Raw genomic sequence first — 22834 nt, forward strand, 5'->3', positions numbered from 1 at the left:
GAAGACAAAAATAGCCCCTGAGGTCATCCTTGACAAAGGTCACAGCCCCTCTGCTGACCTTTGGGCTCTTGGTGTCTTCATGTTTGAACTTCTGACTCCTCCGCTTCCTTTATGTGCCTCTCATCTTTTGCAAGACGACAACAAAATATCAACAGGAGAAGGCCTTTTCAACAGAATTTTATTGGGGCAAAGGAGCAGCAAGTCACAAGCGCCGATCACTCGGAGTAGAAGCTGTCGATGACCCGAAAGACGCGGGACGTGCCCTGGTAGGGTGTGATGAGCGGTCGCAGGCCTTTCATGCTCTTGTAGTGGCCAAAGTGTTTGATCCTGTAGGAAGCGGCAGGGGCGTCGGCCGGGATGCGCCACTCCACCGTGGCGTTGCTCTGCCGCTCTGAGCCTTTCAGCCAGAGGAACCTGCGGACGGCGTCGGGTCAGCCTCGTTCCCGCCGACTCGCGCCTGCGTGCGCACGCACCTGGTCTCCCACGAGGCGTCAGTATGGACCAACGTCCATCTGTCGGCGCCAGCGTCGGCGTCATCCTGCATCTCCACCGCGACGAAGCTTCGATCCCTCTGATATACGACGGGAGCGGGAATGAGCTCATAGTCAGACGCAGAAACAGAAGCCGGCGAGCAAGGGAGGCACACCGAGCAGAAAGAACAACGAGAGCTTCCTCACCACGTCTCCTGAGTGTCGGGGATTTCCTGCCACAAAGGTGATGGACACCACGTCGCCCTGGAACCCAAAGCCCGCCCACCATTAAGATTAGCCTTGAGCCATGGCGCGCGTGCGTGTCTCCTACCCGTCTGTAGACAGGGAGGACCTCCTCCAGGACATCTCCAAAGCTGCTGTTGTCCGGTTTCCTGTCAAGTGTCGCCGTGGGTAGCAGGTTGAAAAGATTCTTCTGGAAGAACGGAGGAGGCGGACCCGGGGCAAGCGTGCCAACTCGGTCCTGCGTGATGACATCACGACTTGGTCAGCCTGCTGCCGCCGTGGCAAAGGTGCTCTTCTGTGCTGGTTTTACCTGAGCGATGGCGCGTGCCAAGTGGCTGAATTTCAGGATGTAGGCGCTGAGCGTGTGCGGGCCGTAGATGGTGGACGCGCCCTCGTACCTCTGAACCTAGACAAGGTGCCTCTATCATTGTTATCATCCGTCGTGCGTACACGCGTGTGTACCTGGTACTCCTCGTAGGTGCTGATGTAGTGCGTGTACACGTTGCTCAGACCGGCGATCACCACGTCTGCGTCTGAGAAGGCCTCGCCTCGCTGAAGCTCCTGATGCACACGTGCGTAGCAAACAGTTATACACAAACTGCGTGTGTGTGTGTGTGTGTGTGTGTGTACACTGACCTGTTTAACGGCTTCTCTGAGCCTTCTGCCTGCCATGGTGCTGTCACACACGTGCACACATCGTCATCATGGTCATGCATTGCATCACAATGTATGAGTGCGTGTGTGTGTTACGTCATCTCTCCAGGAACAGCAACAACCGCTAGAGATCCAACAGTGAAGATCTGCACATCAACAATTTCTGGGTGCCACGGCAACGGCCAGTTCATCTACACGCAGGCAGGCAGCCCGTTGAGCATTTGTTTTGCATTTGTGGGAAAGCGGGCAGAGGTGCGCTCACCTCTCCGGTGCTGAACAGGATGGGCTTGGGCCAGTGACATTCCTGCGTTTGGTTGGATGGCTCACCCAGCAGGGCGTCTCGGATGCCGTCCCAAAACGGGTCGCCCTCCACCGCACCTACGATGTGCAACAAGTAAACATGTAGTGTCCAAACATATGTCAAGGTCCATGTAGAACCTTGGGTGAAGTTGAGGTCTCCTCCTCCATCTGTGGTTCCTGCAGCAAAACTGTGACCCAGCGCTGGCTTGCACGTCCTCACCTGCACAACACAGGAGCAAAATGAGACACAATGCGAGCGAGCGTGTATGCGCCAGGCGTGCGCGCTGACCGCCTGCGTGGCATTGATGTCGACCGTGACGTCCGTCATGTTGACCCACTGATGAGCCGAATAAACCGAGCCCGTCACTTGGTCCACCGCGCTGGCGTAAAGTTCCTGCGGACGCACACGCACAGGCTGCAACCGGATACTCGACATTATTGCGCTCTCACGTCCGCACGAGCAGACACCTTAGCCTTCGTGAAGATGTTATGGGCGATGATACTGGTGCTGTCAAACATGTCTTCCCCGGGTCCAAACGCTTGGCACTCCTTTGTCTGAAACGTACACATACTTCCTGTCGCCTGCCTGTGTGAGGGTGCGTGGATGCGTGCGTGTTTACCCCTCCGTCAGGACACGAGCTGTTCAAGTAGTCACAGGCCAGTCCAGAGTTGACGCAGTGAGGACCTTCAATGTTCGGACTCACGTCACCGAGGTTACTGGATGAGAAAGCAGCCACAAAAGCTGCCTGAGAGACACACACATGCACACAGACAGGTTGAGGGCCCGGCTCAGGAGATCAAAGTTGTTGAGTTGGCGTCAGTCACCTACCTGTCCGGGGAGCGCGGCGGGGTTCTTGTGCTTCTCCATCAGGTAGGCGGCATAGCCCATGTTGTCGCTGCTCACCAGACGATTGGTGGTCTTCATGCTGACCGCGTGCACTGCAAACCAGCTGCAGGGAAGCCGGAGTTAGAGCGGGCCCGCCCGGCCCGGCTCCCATATCGCTAAGCTTACCCGAGCGCGCCGATGCCATCCCCGTCCAGATCGGTAAACTTGAGAAGCACCATGTCTTTGTCCACGTTGTCGTCATACCTAAAGGGAGGGGCGTGGGAGTCGGTGACGGCCACCGGCCCGATGACTCGCCGGGCGCGCTGACCTGTTTTGCTCCTCCTGCGGGTTGTTGCGGTAAGAATGAGGGCTTCGGTTGACGCTGCTGGTATCCACGCGTCCTCGATTCTTGTAGATCCGTCCCGGCCGCAGCGTGCTGTGGGCTCGCTCGACACTCTGGAACAGAGCGTGAATGAATACGCCGACTTTGATCGCCGGAATGGTTCAAGCGCAGACGGACCTTGACGATGCCTTTGACGAGCGGCTGCACGGATGACTTGAGGTAACCTTTGCTGCTGATCATGAAAAGCGTGTACTGAAAGTACCCGGCCGGGCCCGAGTGCGTGTGCGTGCCGCTCAGCACCACGTTGTCCTGCCGATACTGGTTGCCGTATTTGGCTTGCAGGGCCTTCAGGACCTGCTCACGGGACGGACGTGACATCACGCCGAGGAAGCCGCACCGGCTCAGCTGCGTGCTTACCTCCAACCTGAGCCTCTGCGAGATCATTCCCACGTCCACCGTGACAAAGAGGACTCGGCGGCGACCGTCGTCGATGATGAAGGCGCGACTGAACAAACGGGTGTGAATTCCCGCAGCCGTCTGCTGAGGGTTGGCGTAGCCCATCTACACGTGCACACACACACACGCGCATGAGCCGTGCACGGCCTGAGGCACCTCGGCCAGTGTTGCCGATGTAGAGAGTCAAGCGACCAGAGGAAGTTCAGCCGGGGGTCCGGTGCAATCGGCGCGTCCCACTCCGATCAGGTAAGACGGCTTCGGGTCCGGAGTCGGGCTGGGACCTGGCACAAGCACACAAATGTTGACAGAAGGCCGCAGCGCCGTCTTCGGCACGTCGGCGCGTCCTCACAGGTGGTCGCGCCACGGGTGGCCGTCATGGTGATCAGAGTGACGCTGACGGTCGTCATGACCACAAAGAGGACGGTCAGCGTCACCTCCAGAGCGGAAAGTGTGAAACGCTTCCTGGCGGCCATCTTGTTGGCAAACTGGGACAGAAAAATAACACGGCTAGCTTTCGCTTGGAAGTCTCTACAAAAAGGACACACAAATTGTAAAAGCAAACAAGAGGAGACGACGACGACGACGGTCGAGAGGAGCGCAAGTCGCGCGTGAATGGAGGGAGGCTCGGTCAGCGACGGACCTTTGGCGGCGTTATCGAACGCTTCTGAAGCAAAGTTCACATACACGGGTGATAAAGCAAAGAGGCTTTGCCTTTACAAGCAAATTGCATCGTAAATATTTACCACATATTTGCTTTTCCTTCTCGGATGAGCGGCGTCTTTTTCAAAAGCGACCGCGACAAATCTGCTCTCAAAACTGTGCAAGCTTATTGGATGAGTTTTTTATTTCCTTGCTTTTCTAACAACAACAACAACAGTGTGACAACATCTCAAGCATCCACCATCACTTGCGGGAACGCAGCCGCCGCATGATGATCACGTGATCGCTTTCCTTTTCCTTCGGTTCCTCGAGCAGCGCCGCCTGAACACGTAAACACGGTGACACGTGTCAAGCAGGGGGGGGGGCAAAGGTCGATGCACGCGGCGGGGCGCGCACACTGACCGAGTCCGGTGAGACGGTAAGCATCAGGGCCGCTTCCTTGTTGTGAAGCTTCCTGCGGCCTCGCTTGGCTTGGGTTGCCATGGCGACAGGGCGTCTGCAGAGGCTTTGAGCTGTGAGCCACAAACAAATTAATGTGTGTGTGAGAGGAAGCGCTCCCTGCTGGCAACGCTCAAAGAGTCTCTCACCCGCGCCGCTCGGGACGGAGGGTGATGGCGGTGCCGAGGGCGGAGACGGGCTGGACTGGCTGGAGGAGAACGGCGCCTCCTACCAACGAGGAAGAGGAGAAGAAGATAATATTTCAGAGCGACTTTGTAATCCTCCCAAATTGCAGCGCGTCTCTCACCTGCGTCACCGTCCTCACGTTTGCTCGCTTGTTGTCGCTCAACGCCAAACCCTGAACGCACGCACTCAAACAATCAGGCCCAAGTTGGCGTTGGCAAAAGCGCCGCATTTTCTCTCCTCCACTTGGCAGTTTGCCCTTTTCCTCACCGCTCGTACCTTCTGGATTTCCTCCTGCAGCTCCTCCACCAGGGGCAGCCTCCCGGGCGCCGGGCTCTCCTTGGGCTTCTTGTTCTCTTTCTGTGCTAACTTCTCCTGACACCGCCGCACCGGGACCTCGACACACTTCGGTTCTGGTGGTCGTGGCAATTTACCGGACGCCGAAGCACTCTGAGATGCCGGAAGATGGCACGGGCACGCACTCACCTTGCCGTCGCTCACCTTCCTCCTCCATCGTTCTTCGTCGTTCAAGCTCCGCCATCAGCTCCTGCAGCCGGTGCTCGTATTCCGCTTTCTGATTGGCCAATTCCTCGGTGAGCTGCTCACACTTCCTGTCGCTGCGGAAAGACAAAAGCGGATCAACAAGCAGCCACCGAGCGAGCGCTCGTGTTTGGCACGGCGCTCCGTTGCCTTGCGATTTTTGTTGGAAGGCCCACAGTGGTCAATACCAGTGCATCTTTTCTTGTGTCACTTCCCGGATGACTTTGGATTGCTGGGCGCAGGTCTCCGTGGCCAACAGGCACTCCTCGCGTAGTCGGGCCATGTTGGCGTGGAAGTCGCTCTGGGCTTTGCCCTCCTGCGGCGACGGTCGCTGAGATAAAGTCCGGGCACGGACGAGCGCATGGGCGCATGTCGGCCGACAATAACCTCGGCTCCGGCGTCCCGTCGGCCCTCGAGGCGCCGCAGCCGGGTCTCTGCCGTGGTCAGTTGGTGCTCGGCAGCCGCCGCGCGCTCCCTTTCCTGTTGCAAGTCCCGTTCCAGGGAGCTGACCTGTTGCCAACCAAGGGAAAACACACAAAGGGAAAAGACGGGAAAAAGAGCAGGAGGAGAGGGGAAGAAAAAGAATTTGCCTTTTTCTTTCTTACCTGTACCTGCAACGCAGAGATTTGGTCGACGAACATTTGGTTGCCTCGCGTCAGTCGACGAAATCGCCGCGCCGATGACGACTTGCTGCACTCGCCCTCCTTGGCTGCGGGGAGGAAGTGACATCATTGCACAGGACCGACGCCGGCGCCGTTCTCATCCGGGTGTCGTCCCGCAACTTGCCCGTCTTTCCCGTGTTGTCGTCCTCTTGGTCCTCCCGCCCGTCTTCGCAGATGACCCGCTCCTGAGCAAAGCGGCCACGGAAACAGAAAAAGGAGAAAGGTAAGAGTGAAACGAAAACAGAAAAACAGAAAGGAAGATAACGGTAAAAGCGCTCACCCGATTGGCCAGCAGCACTTGCGGCGAGATCAAGCTGTGGTCTCCCCCCGGAAGCCACGCCCTCCTCGCCTGCCCTTCTTCCTCCTCCTCCCCCTTGGTGGCACAGCGTCACGTCAGTTGGTGTCTGGCCACGTTGCACGTGCACTCACCTGGGTGCTCGGTCTGAGGAGGTTCTTGAGGATCTCCAGCCTCCTGTCGGCTCGCTCCTCCAGGATCTCTCGCTCATTCTTCAGACGCTCACTGATCAAAGCGCCACAAGGTCACATTGGCGGCATGGCGGGACTGGGCGGGCGCTCCCTGGGCTCACCTGAAGTCCTTCTCCATCTGCTTGAAGATCTCCATGAACTCGGCACACACTTCTTCTCTGATTCGAGCCTCCTCAGCCAAGCCAAAGGTCGCCTCCCCGTCCGGCTGTCCCTGCCCGAGCCAGCGGGCCAGGGTTAGGTGCCGTCCCGTCAAAGCAAATTTTGCAACCACCGATAAAACAAAGCGCTCTACCTCGTCGCCTTCCTCCTGTGTGGTTTCCTCCCCGTCCTCATCCTCTCCTGCCCCCACGTCGCTCTCTTCCTCAGCATCGTCTTCCATCACGTCCTCCAGCGTGGTCTCCCAAACAAGCGTGGAGTGTGGGCGGCTGCGCGCCAGCGCGTTGCGGCGCAAGTCGGCCTCGTTGATGAGGACCGACACTTCCATGGCCGACCTGAGCGAGGCGTCGTCCGGGCCGGCGGACCTCGGGTTCAACACCACCACCTGGAGAAGAAAATGTTCACCACGTGAGGACCACCAGTTTTGGAGTTGACGTTTTCAAGGCTCGCACCTTCTGCGCCAGGGCGGAGAACTTGAGGACGTTGAGCGTCTCGTCGGCGCAGGATGACTCCTGGTTGATGTTGACCACCATGGACACCTTGCCGGCGCCGCAGAAGAAGAACTGAAGGAAGTGGGTCAGCTTGGACTCCCTGAAGGGAACGTGATGCGGGAACCTGCTCACAAAAAATTCATTAAAAAAAAATAACTGCAAGCTGCGAGTGGTGACAAACTGCGCTCGGGTGGCAGGCATGCGGCGTACTTTGCATTCTGCTTGATCCTCATGGCGCTGATGCACTTGCCGAGCGCCAGGAGCGAGCTGTTGATGTTCCCCGCTTCCTTCAGGCGCTCGCCCGTGTTGCGTGTGCGCGAGCATCGCTCCGAGCCGGCTAGGTCGCACAACACCAGCCTGCCCGCGCAAAAGCGGCAGCTGGTGAGTATGGCGTGCCGGGGGCGGGGGAAGATGCGGCGGCGACACTCACTCACTGACGCCAAGGAACCTGGGGACGGCGGCGGCGTCCACCCGCAGGATCCTAATGGAGAAGATGCTGTGGCTGCGCAAAGAAAAGGCGGTGAGAAGAATAAAAGAGGGAGGGGGCGGGGGAGGGGGAAGTCACCTCCTGCTGGATTGCTGGTTGAGTCTGGTGGAGGCCAAGCTTTGATTCCTCTTGCCGATCTTCACCACTTTCAAGGCTTCCTCGGAGCTGCTCACCTGGACCCACTTCAGGTCTACGCGTGGAAAGAATAGAGTTGCATTGCACATTAAACAACAAATAATAACAAGATGGCGGACAGCCTTTTGCTGAGATCAGGACCATCGAGGCACCCCAAGTGGTTGTGTGTGGGGTTACCTTTGATGAAGGGATTTCCTTTGACATCCTGAGACAGACGCAGCGTCGTCCTCTTGACCTGTCCTCCCGGGACCTGAACGCATGCTCCCGTGAGTCCAACAGCCGTTCCGGCGGCACATTTCCATCGCTACCTGCTCCAGAAGGTCGTGAATGTTGTCCTTGTAGATCTCACAGAAGGAAACCCAGACGGAAAAGTGAAGGCGGGGCGGGACGTCCAGAGGCAACCTGTCGCTCTCCGATACGCTGGCGACGCTGCAGTCGGAGCTCAGAGACGAGGCTGATGCAGACGCATGACACAAAGACATGCACGCAGCGTTAGCAAACATCATAAATATGCAACAAGCGAGAAGAGTGAGCAACCTTCAAGAAAAGTTGATCTGCCAGAGGAGGTACTTTTGTCATTCTGCAGAGACAAAAGAGAGAAGACGACGGTTGAAAAACTTCAGCTCATGGGACCAATCTGAAGACGTTTTGGGACGAGACCTCTCGGACGGTCCTCAGCAGGCTCAGCTTGGCGGTACTCTCGGCTTTCTGCTGCTTCGGACTCAGTCGGCTGAAGTCTCGGCAGCGGTGAGGCTTCAGATGGCAGCCGGCGTGCAGACGACCTTCTACGCTGTTGAAGAGCAGCCAGAGGCAGCGTGGCAGCAGGCCGCCGTCGTGTTCTGGACCTGAAAACGTGCAAAGGGCCAGTTAGACGGGCGGGCGGGCAGATGGGCGGACGGATGGACAGCTTTGTCGCGCGCTGACCGAGGAAGGTAAAGGTCTTCCCGGCGTTGGTGACCCCGTATGTGAACAGCAGACAGTTTTCTCCGTGCAGAACATCTCGCACCAAACCACGAACGGATCCTTCAAACACTTTCCTCTGACTGGCGTCCGGGCCAAACACCTGAAAGGAAGTGACATCATCTCACGAGTCATCAAAAAGGGCAAAGCGTGTGTGTTTACCTGGGTGAAGGTGAACCTCTGAGCAGTTTGTGGAGGGACCTTGTCAGCCTGCCTGTTGGACTGCCCGCTCCTGGGAGCTTTGAGGACCACAGTGTGAGGTCCCTCGATGACCACGCAGTCCTGAGCACGTTTGCAACACAACTCGGCGCTCAGACGCCCTCAACCCGTTGGGCGCGTGTGTGGAGGTGTGCCGGTTACCTGTGACCGTCCGCTCTCTGCTCCCGTCAAAGGGCGAACCCTCAGGTAGACCCGCAGGTTCTCCGACCGGCTCTCGGCTTCATCCTGAGGACCGACGCGCACGACCCGCTAAATGAATCATCACGTTTGCGTTGCACCGGTTGACCACGAATCCAATTTTCATTTTGAGCTGCTGGAGGATTTTGCCACGGCGGCGACAACGAGAAAGATCGTCACCTGCTTTGGCAGAGCAGAGAATTCATCCAGGAGGTCAATCTTGATGTCGTCCACCTCCACAGGGCCGACCCTCTCCAGTTTGCCGCCAGCAAAACATGACTCCATCACCTGGGCCGAAATGCGCGTCCGCCCGCACCAGTGAACACATCAAAGCTCAATTTGATCACCAACAGATTAGATCATGAATCTGAGATGCACCTCGCCCAGTTTGTTGTTTTGACGCACTGAGAGAAGCGCTCTTGTTCCCAAACATAAGCGACTGTTGTTAGCATTAGCCACGGCTAACAAACTCACGACCACTCAGGGCCACCGTGTCTGCGTACGCAAAACGTTCGACGCAATGTATAACCCTTGGTCAACGTGTTGCTGTTTTCCAAAAAACTCACTTTGGGCGAGTTTACGACAATCCCGCAGCTCTCTCGTTCGTCGTCCGCGCTCGACTTTTGAACATGGAAGCAAAGGACCAATCATGAAACGGCACAACCGTGTTCTTCTTCGGGGTTCATGTGCATTATTTACCGCCACCTACTCGTACTTTTGGAACAACGCCGTAATTTCCGGTTTCTTCCTGTCAATCAACGAAATGGTACATCCCCTTTCCGGTTCGGTCATTTGTTTTCTGAAACGTTAATTTGTTGTAATTTGTCCCGAGGTGTAATTTGTTTTGTTTGTAAAAGATACACTTTTCAAAGAGTAAATGAAACTTTCACCCACAGCTTTATTTTAAATTGAATTAAATTCCACAACATAACACAATGGGTATTTCTAACATTGTTTTTCAACTTCAACTTCATCAGCTATACACAGTTTGACCAGTAGGAGTCATCCAGACCATAACCAAAAGAAAACAAATGAGCGACCATGAGACACAAAACCGAATAAAGTGGCATTTCAATAAAACAAATCAACAACAGCAGAAATAAATTACAATTTTAGAAAAACAAATAAACACAAGTCAAAGAAAATTGAAATACCAAAAGTTGAAACAAATGAGCATTTCTGAAAAGTGTTTTTTTAATTGTTTTTTTCCATTTGCACTTACCAGACACCAATTATAGAAATGCAAGAAACTGTTTGACAGTTTTGTCATGTTAGGGAAACAACTTTAAAATGTAAATTTGGTGGACTGATCATAAACATGTTTGGCGATCAGAAATCTTGGCACGGGAACATTGAACACAGCGACTGGGTGGAAATCGGAGCGGTGGCGTCGCAGAGGTTTAGGAGGGGCCATCGTGGTTGGGGTTTAATCCAGAGCAGCGTGTAGCAGGGCACCGTGATTCCCGGCCATCTTGGATTTCTTCATCTTGGCGATGGCCTTCTGAAGATCAGACGCGTGAATGGGACGGATGCAATCCTCTGACGGGCTGAAAAGCACAAAGAGCCAGATGGTAACGGCGTCCGGGGCGACATTGCGGAAGAGGCGTCACTCACCCGTCGTCATCGCCGCCGCGAGTATGCACATAGTCTCGTACGCACAGCAGGGCGCTGTCGCGGCACATTTCCCGAAGGTCACTGCCGGAGAAACCCTCCGTTTCCTTGGCGATCTCTAAAAGCTCCACCGACTCGTCCACCTGCGGGACAAAGGAAAGAATAGCGGAAGCACAGGAGGAAGGAACACGGAGCGCCAAGCGGCACTCAGACGAGACGTGAACTCACGCTCTCGTTTTCCAGGATGAGTTTGAGGATTTGCTCCCGTTGATGCAAACTCTACGGAAATGCAGAAAAGACAAGAGATGAACGAGTGGGCACGCTGCAAATGTGACGGCCACAGCGTGAGGTTGCGCACGCGTACCGGCTGGTTTATGTGGAACCTGGTGGGCATCCTCCTCAAGATGGCCGAGTCCAGATCTTGAGGTCGGTTGGTGGCGCCCATGACGATCACCTGAAGAGAGTGGCGGGTGCGTTTACAGAGGGACGAGGCTCGCGGGGGTGGGCCAGCGGTCGGCCGCAGTCTCACCTGACAGCGGTGGTCCGTGTCTAGGCCGTCCCACAGACTCATGAACTGCGCCTTCATCATGGCCGTGGCCTCGTGGTCAGAGCTTGAGCGATTCCTCAGGAACGAGTCTGCCAAAAAACGCCCGCGATATATTAGGATATCTTGGAAAAAAATAATGCTGCTCATAAAGACGTTTCTTCTGCAATTGTACGCGTTTATGGCAATTGGGCCGCTTGGATGCAAAATTCATTCATTCTTAAGAGTAATGTCCAACGGCACCCGTCAGCGCCTCACCTATCTCGTCGATGAAGATGACAGCGGGCTGCAGTTTGACGGCCAGGGAGAAGACAGCGGCGGCCAGCTTCTGCGACTCGCCGTACCACTTGTCCGTCAGCGTGCTGGGCTGCAGGTTGATGAAGCGGAAGCCCGCCTCCTTTGCCGTCGCCTTGGCGATCAGCGTCTTCCCGCACCCGGGCGGCCCGTAGAGCAGGACCCCTGTTGGCGTGATCGCCGGTGAGAAGGAGGACAAAGAGGACAGCCACCGTGAAGACAACCTCTGACCTTTGGGGGGCTGCAGCAGTCTGGAGGCTTGGAAGAGATGTCGCTTTTGGACGGGCATGATGACGGTCTCCTGCAGCTCGGCGATGACCTCGTCTAGACCGCCAATGTCGCGCCACGACATCTGCATAAAAAGGCCAACGCGACGATAACGTCACACCGTTTGCCTTTCTTTCGGTTTGTGGGTGCGTGCGTGCCGACCTGCATGCTGAGGGGGTCCACCAAGTGGGCGGCGATGCTCATCTCGTACTCGGACAGCTTGACGTCTTTGACGCCGATCTGCCGCATCAGTTTCTCTGCCTGGCCAAATTAGTGCAGAGGCACACGGTCAATACACACGGCCAAAGCTACTACAGCCATTACGCGCGGGTGGCCAGAAAGCATCAACTGACTTGTTTCTGCGCTTCCATCTTCTGCTTGCGCGTGGGGTCGATGGCGTCCACCATCCACTTGACGGTGAAGTAGGTGATTGCGCCGAAGATGGTCAGGCGGAACAGGAGCCCCACCACCTCGTTCCTGCCCAGAGGCCGCGTGGCGTGTTCCACCGGAAGATCCCTCAGCACCATCCCGCCGGCCAGATTCTCACGCCGCAAACTGCCTGAAACGCACATTCCACTCAAGGTCAAAAGGCCATCTCAACATGATGCAACACGTTTGGTCAGTAACAGCCCTTAGATTTTGGTAAAACATCCATTGTTAATCATTGGCAAAATTGTTGCAGCGCTCCACATAATGACGTTCATTGTCAGCACACACATTATGGACTAAGTGTCCAGCTCAGTTTGGATCATTGGATGTCTCTCACGGAACGAATGAAGAACCTTCTCATCTATCCATCTCGCTTCCAGCAATGAGCACATAAGTTTCCGTGCACCTTGCTAGCCATCTTTGTATTTATCTGTCTTTTTCCTGCATATATCTTTGGATAAATCTATTTGTTCGAAAATGCATCCGGCGTTTTCTTTGTATTTCTTCCGCAGTTATTCTCCGCTTGCAAAATGCCAAAGTAGTCAGCGCTGTTCCTTTTAACGTTAGCATTAGCAGTAGCATTAGGTTGACCTTCCGTGCTGTCCGCGCTCACAAAATGACTCCCTGAGGTGGCACAAAGGCACAAAACAAACATCCAAGCTAAAACATCAACAAGCCAAAACAAATTTGAAACGGATCGCCGGAGTTGACTCGAGTGTCCAAACGTACAGCGTGTTGATGACAGCTTGAGAGGAGCGCGTCCGTTGTGCTCGTGCTTCCGCGTTCGCTGCTTCTTCTTCTCTTCGGGCTACAAAGGAGCAGAAAAAGCACGAGAGCTCACGCCGCCCTCTAGCGGCCAAGGGGATCCACGGCACTATGCCGTGTGTACGGCGGAACAAAACTTCCAAATTCCAAAAGAAATACAAGTGAAATCAAAACAAATATAAAAATGACAATTGAAAAAATACTTTAAAATCGGTTCATTTTAATAATCAAATTATTATTTCCTATATTTTGATCTCTTAATGTAATGAAGTAGCCACTTACTCCAATGAATTTAAAAATGCTAAATTGGTTTATGTTCGTTACAACTTCAACTATTTAATCGGATGATTGAATACACAGGAATGAAAGTGTGTTAAAACAATAATTGTTTGGCTAATTCAATCCAAGACATGAAGAAATCGTTGTCTTGCTATTGCTCAATGTTGATATTGTTAGCTTGTTCTCAAGTGCCTTACCTGCACAAATCAAAGTGAAATAAATACAAACACGCAGGTAAATGTTGCAACCCCCTGAATTGGATCCTGTACTTGTATTATCGTTGTGCAGCACTTCAACTAGCAGGGTGGGCCTTACGTGTGTGTGCAGGACGACGCGTTGCCCTTTTTTTCATCCAGAGCACCGGATTCTTCCTAGACATTGTTCAAACGTGGGTGCCATACACTTTGAACACGAGCCAGGAGAAGGAGAGTTGATTGTACAAATAAATAAGCATAAATATCACGTCCAAGCAGCAACCTCGAAGGCCTTGTCGGATTCCGCCGTGAGAGAAATTTGTGCGTCTTTTGTCGTCGTTTTCAAACATTTGTGCGTCTTTTGTCGTCGTTTTCAAACATGCACGTAGTCGATGAATCTCAAAACGTCTGTCTCTCTTCCATTTCATCGTCTCAGAAAGGTCGCCTTGCACCTTCTCAAGTCTCAATGCATAGAACCCGTCTTATTCTTCATCAAGTGGACGTTTCCTTGAGCGAGAAGCGTCAAAAACGCTGGCGAATGTGCGTCCTTCACTCTTTGTCGCCGTCCTCGCTGCTTCCTGCCGAGCAAACGCAAATAGACAATTGTTTGTCTGTTTCCTTGATGGAGGTGCGCGTATGGCGAGCCACCCGTCCTCACCTCCCACAGAGTCCATGTCCGAGTCAGAGATGTGCGTGATGGAGAAGCGGGACGCGCTGGAGGGAGACACGGTGAAGCGAGAGAAGCCAGCCGCCGACTTGCTCTCCAAGGGTTCAGCGGCGGCGCGGGACGGCGAGTCGTCAGCAGCGGCGGTCGCCGAGGATGTCGGCAGAGGCAGCAGGGGGAAGTCGTCCTCCCACTCGAAGCCCGCGCCTGACGTGCATAACAAACAAGGGCGTTGTTGAGCGGCTGAGTACCAAAACCTCCCGCTCGGCTCGGGACGGACACCCTCACTCTCTTCGGAGACGTTTCCGTCCGAGGAGTCGTCCGACACAACGAGCCTCTCGGGCCATCTGGTGGCCGAACCCTCTGCAGCCAAAGGGAACCCGTGTGCGCTCAGCTCCTTGGTGGGACTCTCCTAAAGTGGGAGGAGATGACGTACACATGAGCAAGTTTCCAGGCTGAACCTGGAAGTCGTATTACTGATTCAAAAGCATGACGTAACAGTGTGGCCGGCCGCCGCTCACCTGATCGAAGAGATAGACGGTGACGTCATCAAAGAAGGACACGGTCCTCTTGTTGGCCGGCAGCTCTCGGTGGAGCTCGATCACAGCGGGCGTCTTGAGGAGGCCTCTCAGCGTGTGGGCGCGGCTGTCGTCGCTGATCACGATGGGCACCGGCTGCCACTCGTCCTCGCTTTCCTCTTCCGGGACGCCCGAGGCGCGCGGCTCCTCGTCCGACTCGTCGCTGTCATCTGAGCCGCCGTCCGAGCCGCCGTCCGAGCCACCGTCCGAGCCGCCGTCCGAGCCGCCATCAGCCTCGTTCCCGGTTCCTCGGTCTTCTGATGACCTCCTGGAATTGGCTGCCTGCTGCAAGGCCACCTCGTCTTTGGGTAAGCCGTGCGGCATCTCGGACCCTAAAGCTTTGTCCTTGAGCGGCCCACCCCTTCCTCCTTCTTTCTGGAACACGGCCGTGGACTCGGGCTCTTCGTTCAGGGCATGGAGAGCCTCCTCCATGGCTCCCACCACCTCTGCTGCCCAGTCTTCAAGAGATGAGCTTTCCTCGTGGGAGGGCCACTCGTCCAGGCCCCCTTCTGTCGTCGAACCGTCCAACGAGTCGTCTTCCGTCGGGCCCACCGCGGTGTCCCTCGGTGCGAGCCGGTCTTCATCGACACAACCGCCCGGGTTTTGATGCGCTCCCTCCTGTTCGTTCCCCACCTGCCGTTCGTTCTCATAGTCAGAGAAGTAGGCCGAGTCCCTGTACGGCGTCTCCTGACTAAGCGGCGAGAAGGGCGGTGGCGGCTCTTGAGGAGATGCTTCCTCCTTCAGGGCACCCGCAGGGCACTGCTCCTCCTTCCCGCCGGTGTGGACAGCTGGCCGAGGCACGTCTTGCTCTTTGGCTTCGTGAGGTTCTTTCGGGACAAACTCTGGACTTTCGTTATTTTCCGTGTCGTAGCCGCTGTCCGTGGCTTTGGGGTAACAGGAAGAGCGGGGCCCGGAGCCCTCATGAGACCCGGGGACTGACTCCAACGAATCCGCTGTTCCTCCCTGCGACTCGAAGGCAGGGGAAGCGTTCGGCTCGGCGGACTCCTCGGCAAAGATCTCCGAAGTGACGTCGGTGATGTCATCAATGCTGTCGTCGTCTTGGTTGTCGGGGATGTCCGTGAGGCTGACGCTGGAGCCGCCTCGGTCCAAACCGCTATCTCCCGCTTGACTGCTCTCTGACTGCGGTTCCGTCACGTGCGCTGGCACGTGCTTGCTCTCTGCGGGCGGCGGCGGACTTTGGCTCATGGCTTCCACGTGGGGCTTGGTCACCGGAGGATGTTGTGTGACGACGTCTCGCTTGATAACGTCTTCCGCTCTGAGCGCCGCGTACGGTGGCTCCTTGATCGGGGCGGCTTTGGACACAACCGGACCTCCCGGCGCCGGTGAGAGGTTGATCATCTCGTCACCGCTCGGGTTGTCTGTGACTTTGTCGCGACGGCCGTCGTTACTCACCATCAAGCCCGCGAGTGGATCGACAAAGTGCGTGTGGCAACAGTCCCTCGGCGGCACCGCGTAGGCGGCGCTCTGGTGGCACGAGTACACGGAAGCGTCATAGCGCTCCGGAGACACAGAGAGGGGGTGTCGACTCACGCGGCCGCTGTCATCTTTGGCCCGGCGGGCTTCCAGGTAGGCAACAGTCTTGGGCAGGCTCCGGTAATGCGGAGCTGTCCAGCAGTGGTCCACGCCGGCGCTCGGCACGCCGTAGTCAAAATCCACGTAGGTTTCTCGTCTGCGGCTCCGACCGGCTCGTCTTTGGGGGCGACGCTGTTTGGAAGGCCACGTGTTGCACGCGTGGCTCTCGTCTTGGTCGTCTTCCTCCCCCGAATGGCTGGCGAGGGGCCCCACGAAGATCGCCCTCTCCGTCTCCGTGTTAATGGCGACCGAGTCGCGCCCGCCATGACTCGGCATGGTCTTCCGCAAGGAGCCCATCATGTCGTAGTAGCCTCCGGTCACTGTCTTGCCGATGATGGAGGAGTGACCTGTGTCCAGGTCCATGTACGGGTCTCCGTAGACCTGTTGGGGCGGACTGTCCAGGGAGGGGGGCACTCCCACCGGGTTCTCCAGCTCGCCCAAGGCCCGGCGAAGGCTCCTCGACCCCCAACTTTCTTGAAGCTGCTCATTGGCCAGCTCTCCTCCCATCAGATAGCACTCAAAGTCCACGGGCGGGGAGTGCTCATAATAGTAACCTCCATCCCGGTCTTTGTAAGACACGTAGTGACTGGACTCCCAGGCTCGCAGCGGGCTGTCGTCGCACGCCTGGCCCAAGAGCGGCAGACCCTCCGTGGTGCTGAGGGAGATGGCGGGACTGGAGTCGTTGGAGTCGTAGACATTGCGGATATCCGCCGACCAGTAGCTGCCGCCCACCTCGGCCAGCGACGGACAGGCCACGCAGCCGCCCGAGTCAGCGCTCCCGCTAAGGAAGCTCCCGCCGCTCCGGAAGTCCGGGCTGTAGGAGCACACGGAGCAGTCGGCCGGCTCCAGGCCGCAGTCTGCCGGCTCTTCGATGCGGATGTAGAATTCGCTGTTGAGCGACGGGCTGTGGGCGCTGAAGACGGGAAGCACGCTCGGAGCGTAAAGGGGAGAAGCTCGGAGGTGGAGGGTCTCCAAGCGGCAGCCCGCCGGAGGGTAAAAAGCTTCACGGCTGCTGAGTGTGCTCGAGGACTCGGCGCCCCTCTGGGACTCTTCCGCCCTAGCCCGCTCCCAACGGTACTCAAAGTTCAGGCCGTGGCTGGTCTCGGTGATGGTCAGAACGTCATCCCCGGATTCCGAGTGGTAGCCGTCAGCGGATGAGAACTGCTGGAGGAGAGGGAAGGACGAGAAAGCGGACGGGAAAGCGGATGAGGGCTGCTCGCGAGCGCTGCCGCCACGGCCGCCGGGCCGCATGGAGTTCCAGCGCCTCTCGAAATCCTCCTCGGCCTCACTGGCCCCCTTAGCGCACAGGTAGCTCAAGAGCAGGTGAACTTCCTCGGCGGTGGGCCTCTGATCGGGAGGGAGCCAGCAGAACTGCATCACCTCGTACCTGAAAGTCAGCCGGCAAGCGATGAGAGCAGGGAAAGCCGGATCTAGAGCGTGCTTTGCGTCTCACCAGCGTTCGGCCAGAGGAACTTGGAGAGCGGGCTTGGCCAGCCGCAGCTTCTGCTCCCTCACGGCGTGGGACAGAACTTGGCGGTCAGAGTAATGGCCGTAGGGTTGCTTTCCCAGCTCCAGCAGCTCCCAGATGGTCACTCCCAGAGACCTGACAGTCCAGAAGCAAGCCAAGTCCTGGGTTGAGTCTGGCCCATTGCGCCATCTAGGGATGGCGGCGGCGCTTACCAGATGTTACTCGGTCGGGTCTGCTCAGCCACCAGCAGGTTTCCGTGCACGTCGTCCAGCAGCTCTGGAGCCATCCAGCGAAGCGGCACATACGTCTGCTCGACCGTGATCATGTAGTCGTCCTGACAACGAGGCAGAGTCAATATGGAGGGAGGGGGGGACCGCCTTGGATTTGTGCAGCGTCCACCTTGTACTTGGTGTGTGACAAGCCGTAGTCGCCGATCTTCACGGTGACATCGGCAGTCAGCAGGCAGTTCCTCAAAGCCAGGTCGCTGTGTGGGCATGTCACAAAATGGTGCATAGTCTCTCTACTCTGGGAGAACAAAAGACTTGCACGAGCGGACCCGCCGTCTGGCGCCGAGGGTCCGCCGCCTGCAACAAAATCACTGATGCTGGAGTCTTTGAGCAACACTCGGGCAGCACCAGGATGTTGTTGCGGGAAGCGGCCTTTTCCGACATCTGCCACGGAGGCCCGCGCTCGCTCGCGCTACCTGTGAGTGAAGTTGTGCGCGTGCAAGTGTTTGAGTCCGGAAGCGATGTCGCAGGCCATCCTCTGGAGGAGTAGCGGCTCGGGGACGCCGTCGGCGTGCGCGCTGCTCCTCAAGTACGCCTTTACGTCGCCCTGGCAACGCAAGGCACCATCACATCCTGTGGCCGGCCACCGGGGGCAGCATTGCTCCGGCAAGAACAAGCATGCTTGCCACTCACCAGCGGGCACAACTCCATGACCAGCAGGAAGGGCGAGACGTCGGTGCACTGGGCCAGACACCGCAGCAGTGCCGAGTGCTGCAGCACCCTGAGGACCGGGAAGCCGGGCGTCATTCGGCGCCGACCGTCAAACAGGGGCAGAGGCGGGCGTACCGGTAGGGGCGCACTTCCTCCAGGAAGTGCATCTGATCCTCTAGACTGGCGCTGGCCTTCAGCTCCTTGACCACCACCTGACTGCTCCTCAGGTTCTCATTCACCTCCCCCAGAAGAACCTGCCACACAGACACGTGGAAACCAATGCAGCAGGAGGACACACGGACACGTGGGTTGACACAAGGCAGTTTGGAATGGGGGGGGGGGGGGGCACACATACCCAGTCGTGAAGATAACGCGGATGTTGATGAGTGTGGAAAACAAGGATGGAGAGAAGAAGATGTTATCTGCTTGCAGACACTCGAGACACGTCATGATGAGGATTGCAAAGGGCTGGAACACTTTTTGGAAGGTTTCGCAAGCGCCGGCCAGCCGGCTCTTACCTTGCCGAACCAGCCGTTGCCGATCTCTTTCAGGTAGAGCAGACTCTGGCGACTCAGGTTGGACCATTTCGGGTGCTGTGCTGTGAGGACAGAGAACGGCGGTCCACGCGAGAGTCAAACGACGTCCGCTCAAAGAAACTCGAGCAGAAACTCGCTCCGGCTCGTTCTTGTCTATCCTTCTTTCATTGTGGGTGGAGGCGCAGACAAACGGGCCTTTGTGGTGTGACCCCACGCAAACACACAAACGCACACCCTTCTCCAAGAATTGCACACAGGCCAGCCAGTGTCCATACTGGACGTGGCGTCATCTCCACCCACGCTGCTCATTCCTGACAGCCGCCCGCGTCTTCTCACCCTTTTGGCACCGCTTGGCACCACTTAGCGCCCGTTATCATCGTGGAGCCCAAACACAAGCATGTTGCATGCACGCGTGCGTGGATTTCTGTCTGTTTGTTGTTGTTGTGTTTGCGGGCGCCCCTAATCAATACTGGCGTCGGTGCTCTAAGCCGCTTCCATCCGGCCTCATCGGCTTGCCAGCCGGGAAGTCGTTAACGGGATGCACTAGCGGCACTGCCGTCTAAATGGACCCAGCGATGCAATTAGGACGGGCCGCCCACTAGCGCGTTTTAGCTGAGGTGCTTGGGAAATTGGTTTCGTGTTGGACCCGTGTTGGGACTCACCTGCTGGCGCCGCCGCCCGCCTGGCGAGTGGCAGGACGTACACGTCCGGGCGGGCCTGCGAGAGCGGCGTGGACGCCAGCGTGTGGTAGCCCTCGCCATCGGCAACGTTGCGGAACTCCTGAAACGACAACGCATGCGTCACAAGTTCCACTGTGGCTTGAACATATTGTGCCGACAGGAAGGGGGGGGGGGGGTATCTCCTCGGGTTCACTGCAGCGTCCAACTGCAAAGCCCGGTTAGCAAGTTGCGGGAAAACTCGGCCAGGTCCCACAAGAGCTCAGGAATGTGACCTGGCAACACCCCCGAAACAAAAACACACACGGACACACACTCATCCCCACCCTTCTTTCTTGTGCTTCCTCTGGTGACCCTCAAACACACACCCACACATTCACCCCCCCCTCCACTCAACATGCACTCTTCCTCCTGCACTCCCTCTCTCCCCACGTCCACTTTTCACATAAACCAGGGTGGAAGCGTGTGTGTCCGTGAGTGTGTGCAAGAGCTCGTCTACGTGCATTTTGTCCACTTGCACAGAAGATCACACGCACTTTTGCGCATACACACACACAACAGGATAAAAACACAAGCAGCCATAAAGTGCAACAAAGCCAACTGAAGAAGGTTGTGGTGCTGCAAGGACACTTACCTGACGCAGGTGACCACACACACGCACACACGCACTCACGCACACATGCACACACGCACACACGCTGTGGGTGACATCCACTGTTGGAGCCCAGCGAGGAGAATGAGTTAGTTGAAGATGAAGAGGACAGCAGAGCGTGAGAGGAAGGCTGGGAAGGATGTGAGGGCGGAAGAAGGCGGAGCCAAGAGGTCGGGGGTCGTCCCCCTCCCTCCCTCGGGGAGAAAAGAAAATGGGGAAAAGGACGAGGGATGGGGGGAGTTCACATACTGTGCTGGTGACATCACTAGCACAATTCACAAATACATACACACACACACACAGTGTCCAGTTGTGGTCGTAGTGATGTGATTGACAGCTGTCACAAAGACGTGCAGACACAATGCACGTCTGCCACAGCACCTTGAAGCACGCAAGGTCACTTGGTGAGTTCGTGCCCCTTGACTGTGTGTATGTGTGTATATGCGCCCGTGAGCTGACCTCGAATCTGGCGCCGCGGGTCTTCTTGCAGCACAGGCAGGCCAGCAGGACGAAGAGCAGGCCCACCACAGCGGACGCCCACACCAACGCCACTGACACCCACGTTGGCTCCGCCCACTCGCCCACACCTGCGGTACGGGACACCACACGAGAATCAGGACAAATCGCGCATGTGTGTGTTGAGTGTGTGCATTTGCAGTGCGTCTGTGTGTGTGTGTTACATAAGAGTTGTGCGTGCACTTTTTGCGCTGCAGTGCTTGCTCAGGCACAATGCGCTTTATTCACTTTGTCGTCTTCCCGTCGAGGCGGGAATGTTCCTGGAGCATCCGGCGCCCGTCCGAGCGAAATACGAAAGATGCAGTTGCCATGGAAACAAGGCGCTCTTTCCTTGGGGCTTCTGCTTGTGGCCCAACGTTACAACTTTGCACAAACTCTGTCTCGCTTGTGGATTCAGACCGACGTAGACTGTGCTAAACAAAGCTAGGCTAGGCTAAAGGATTTTGCACGGACTCGAGTGAGTAGTGACTGCACAGACTTGTCATCAGGATGCTTATAATGTCAACTAACTGTGCAAATGTGAGATTTTAAGAAGACCTGGCCTTTTGAAAAGCAATTGATTTGACTCGAGCTGTTTTTCCCCATTGTGGCCATTAGGGCTTCCTTCGTCCACTGAAATTAGTTTGCTCATATTAATCCATAATTTAGTGCAAACATTCTGAAAACAACAATTAGAGTCTCCCCGTGTCGAGCCGACAACATTTTGATGCTTACGTCACATTATAATGTCAATTTCAGTTTTAAAATCAAAATCACAATATTTTTATGTCATGGTTATATTTTCCTTTCTTTTGACAAACAGGCATCAGGCCTGACAAGATGCTAAAATTAGAAATGGTTTTCTGCTTTGATAGCCAGAAGCTGGAGCTTCGGTTGCCATGGTAACCTGCCGCACTAGATTGTTACGTCATCACCAGACGCGATTAGCTGCTGATGAAGACAATTTATGATTAATGAGCCTAACGAAGCTCTGCCAGTGTGACAGCAAGGAGTCGCTCACGTGTGCACACACACACACACACACGCAAATCCATAAACGGAATCGCAGTGCTGGAATGTTTGGCTCACCTGGGCCAATGGCGTCAGCGCGCATCCAAAGTGTGGCGCACATCAGCGCCAGCAGCATCTTCCTCATCTTCATCCTCATCCCCATCTTTATCTTCACTCCTTCCTCATCTTCAGCTTCATCCTTTCCGAACCGAGCCCGGCCAGCTGCGGATTGACTTCTCCTGAAAGGAGAAAGCTTCAAAGCGGCCAGGAAGGTTCCAGAGAGCAAGACATTCCCCGAAGGTGGGGGGGTCAGATGGAGGGGGGGAAATCAGATGCAGGCTTCAGTGGTCTGTTGGGGCCGGGAAGGAGAAAGGGGAGGAGGGGGAGGCTACTGGCGCTGTCCGCGGTGCTGCTTGCGAGAACGCCATCTTGCTCGGTAATACTGAGGGGGAGGGGCGAGGGGCTGCTGAGGGGCATTCACGCGCATGCGCTGACACGCATGTGCGCGCACACACACACACACACACACACACACACAACACTCAAACAGACACACACATTCAAAGACAAACTTTGACCCCCAACCCCAATTCTCATAATCGTCATCCAAATCACCCAAGTCTCTTTATTCTTCATAAGTGCAACACTGCCCAAACTTTGTGTTTCTATTTCACGAAAGCATAATGTGGGGTGGCCACGCCCTCCCCTGGCCACCAGGTCGCTCCGCTCCTGCACGCACACACTAACACGCATACATACAGAAATACTTAGAGCAACACATGCAAAAGACAAAAAAAGCACACACAAAACACACAAACGCTCAAGATGAGGATGATTGCATCCAGTGCCGGCTCTACGCAGGGGCAAGAGGGGGCAACGCCCCCTCAAACAGATGTCCTGCCCCCTCGAATCAAACTTTTAGAAGTGAAAAATCCGCTGATAGAAACACACGT

General features: G+C 56.1%; 4 protein-coding genes across 9 annotated transcripts; all 4 read right to left on the reverse strand.

Annotated features, from left to right (window-relative positions):
* Positions 1–161: 161 nt before the first annotated feature.
* Positions 162–3948, reverse strand: asah2 (N-acylsphingosine amidohydrolase 2). Its single transcript, XM_037278164.1, has 20 exons — positions 3642–3948; positions 3485–3573; positions 3254–3397; positions 3014–3190; positions 2822–2949; positions 2680–2757; positions 2497–2617; positions 2288–2413; positions 2136–2222; positions 1957–2061; positions 1806–1887; positions 1630–1745; positions 1464–1558; positions 1350–1389; positions 1176–1274; positions 1024–1119; positions 802–951; positions 678–734; positions 474–571; positions 162–414 (listed from the first exon to the last, which is right to left on the reverse strand). Exons 1-20 carry the CDS (start codon positions 3763–3765, stop codon positions 216–218), a joined length of 2211 nt encoding a protein of 736 aa, XP_037134059.1. The 5' UTR covers positions 3766–3948; the 3' UTR covers positions 162–215.
* Positions 3949–4118: 170 nt separating this feature from the next.
* Positions 4119–9556, reverse strand: LOC119138231 (kinesin-like protein KIF20B). Of its 3 annotated transcripts, XM_037278101.1 has the most exons (27): positions 9453–9556; positions 9067–9174; positions 8851–8958; positions 8653–8772; positions 8455–8593; positions 8191–8375; positions 8068–8110; positions 7839–7984; positions 7708–7780; positions 7474–7585; positions 7339–7410; positions 7119–7265; positions 6870–7032; positions 6554–6802; positions 6363–6472; positions 6205–6295; positions 6056–6148; positions 5900–5960; positions 5719–5822; positions 5501–5623; positions 5302–5429; positions 5060–5190; positions 4814–4986; positions 4698–4748; positions 4540–4618; positions 4355–4464; positions 4119–4273 (listed from the first exon to the last, which is right to left on the reverse strand). In XM_037278101.1, the coding sequence occupies exons 2-27, from the start codon at positions 9169–9171 to the stop codon at positions 4196–4198; spliced, it is 2994 nt and encodes a 997-aa protein (XP_037133996.1). In that variant the 5' UTR covers positions 9172–9174; positions 9453–9556; the 3' UTR covers positions 4119–4195. The 3 variants fall into 3 exon arrangements, with proteins under 3 accessions (XP_037133996.1, XP_037133995.1, XP_037133997.1); XM_037278100.1 differs by having other exon boundaries at positions 6363–6802; positions 8851–8934; XM_037278102.1 differs by having other exon boundaries at positions 4155–4273; positions 4540–4628; positions 4706–4748; positions 6363–6802.
* Positions 9557–9764: 208 nt separating this feature from the next.
* Positions 9765–12857, reverse strand: atad1b (ATPase family AAA domain containing 1b). 2 transcript variants are annotated; one of them, XM_037278295.1, is made up of 10 exons: positions 12761–12857; positions 11956–12161; positions 11765–11863; positions 11567–11687; positions 11300–11500; positions 11027–11133; positions 10862–10951; positions 10726–10776; positions 10501–10640; positions 10313–10433 (listed from the first exon to the last, which is right to left on the reverse strand). In XM_037278295.1, exons 2-10 carry the CDS (start codon positions 12127–12129, stop codon positions 10313–10315), a joined length of 1104 nt encoding a protein of 367 aa, XP_037134190.1. In that variant the 5' UTR covers positions 12130–12161; positions 12761–12857. The 2 variants fall into 2 exon arrangements, with proteins under 2 accessions (XP_037134188.1, XP_037134190.1); XM_037278293.1 differs by lacking the exon at positions 12761–12857 and having other exon boundaries at positions 9765–10433; positions 11956–12129.
* Positions 12858–12996: 139 nt separating this feature from the next.
* On the reverse strand, positions 12997–22338 carry aatkb (apoptosis-associated tyrosine kinase b). 3 transcript variants are annotated; one of them, XM_037278046.1, is made up of 14 exons: positions 21960–22338; positions 20835–20962; positions 19709–19826; positions 19029–19108; positions 18646–18749; positions 18493–18580; positions 18276–18406; positions 17972–18056; positions 17785–17906; positions 17558–17707; positions 14455–17491; positions 14222–14345; positions 13928–14140; positions 12997–13847 (listed from the first exon to the last, which is right to left on the reverse strand). In XM_037278046.1, exons 1-14 carry the CDS (start codon positions 22042–22044, stop codon positions 13819–13821), a joined length of 4494 nt encoding a protein of 1497 aa, XP_037133941.1. In that variant the 5' UTR covers positions 22045–22338; the 3' UTR covers positions 12997–13818. The 3 variants fall into 3 exon arrangements, with proteins under 3 accessions (XP_037133941.1, XP_037133939.1, XP_037133942.1); XM_037278044.1 differs by having other exon boundaries at positions 18646–18764; positions 21960–22336; XM_037278047.1 differs by lacking the exons at positions 19029–19108; positions 19709–19826; positions 20835–20962; positions 21960–22338 and adding an exon at positions 18866–19006 and having other exon boundaries at positions 18646–18764.
* Between the last annotated feature and the right edge of the window lie 496 nt (positions 22339–22834).

The sequence above is a fragment of the Syngnathus acus genome, chromosome 19, assembly GCF_901709675.1.
Source record: "Syngnathus acus chromosome 19, fSynAcu1.2, whole genome shotgun sequence".
Lineage (NCBI taxonomy): Eukaryota > Metazoa > Chordata > Actinopteri > Syngnathiformes > Syngnathidae > Syngnathus > Syngnathus acus.

What these genes read in the sequence shown, in the direction of transcription:
- asah2 (XM_037278164.1), bottom strand. Translation starts at nt 3,765, where the DNA reads ATGGCCGCCAGGAAGCGTTTCACACTTTCCGCTCTGGAGGTGACGCTG. An exon ending in TCAGAGAAGCCGTTAAACAG is followed by an intron (nt 1,275 to 1,349) that starts GTCAGTGTACAC and finishes CGTGTGCATCAG; the next exon opens with GAGCTTCAGCGAGGCGAGGC. An exon ending in TGGCACGCGCCATCGCTCAG is followed by an intron (nt 952 to 1,023) that starts GTAAAACCAGCA and finishes GTCATCACGCAG; the next exon opens with GACCGAGTTGGCACGCTTGC.
- LOC119138231 (XM_037278100.1), bottom strand. Translation starts at nt 9,171, where the DNA reads ATGGAGTCATGTTTTGCTGGCGGCAAACTGGAGAGGGTCGGCCCTGTG. An exon ending in AGGAAATCCCTTCATCAAAG is followed by an intron (nt 7,586 to 7,707) that starts GTAACCCCACAC and finishes TTCCACGCGTAG; the next exon opens with ACCTGAAGTGGGTCCAGGTG. An exon ending in AGGATCAAGCAGAATGCAAA is followed by an intron (nt 7,033 to 7,118) that starts GTACGCCGCATG and finishes TTTTGTGAGCAG; the next exon opens with GTTCCCGCATCACGTTCCCT.
- atad1b (XM_037278293.1), bottom strand. Translation starts at nt 12,129, where the DNA reads ATGGTGCTGAGGGATCTTCCGGTGGAACACGCCACGCGGCCTCTGGGC. An exon ending in ACTGCTGCAGCCCCCCAAAG is followed by an intron (nt 11,501 to 11,566) that starts GTCAGAGGTTGT and finishes TCACGCCAACAG; the next exon opens with GGGTCCTGCTCTACGGGCCG. An exon ending in TCATCCTGGAAAACGAGAGC is followed by an intron (nt 10,641 to 10,725) that starts GTGAGTTCACGT and finishes TTTGTCCCGCAG; the next exon opens with GTGGACGAGTCGGTGGAGCT.
- aatkb (XM_037278044.1), bottom strand. Translation starts at nt 22,044, where the DNA reads ATGGGGATGAGGATGAAGATGAGGAAGATGCTGCTGGCGCTGATGTGC. An exon ending in TCATGGAGTTGTGCCCGCTG is followed by an intron (nt 18,407 to 18,492) that starts GTGAGTGGCAAG and finishes TTGCGTTGCCAG; the next exon opens with GGCGACGTAAAGGCGTACTT. An exon ending in GTTCCTCTGGCCGAACGCTG is followed by an intron (nt 17,492 to 17,557) that starts GTGAGACGCAAA and finishes GCTGACTTTCAG; the next exon opens with GTACGAGGTGATGCAGTTCT.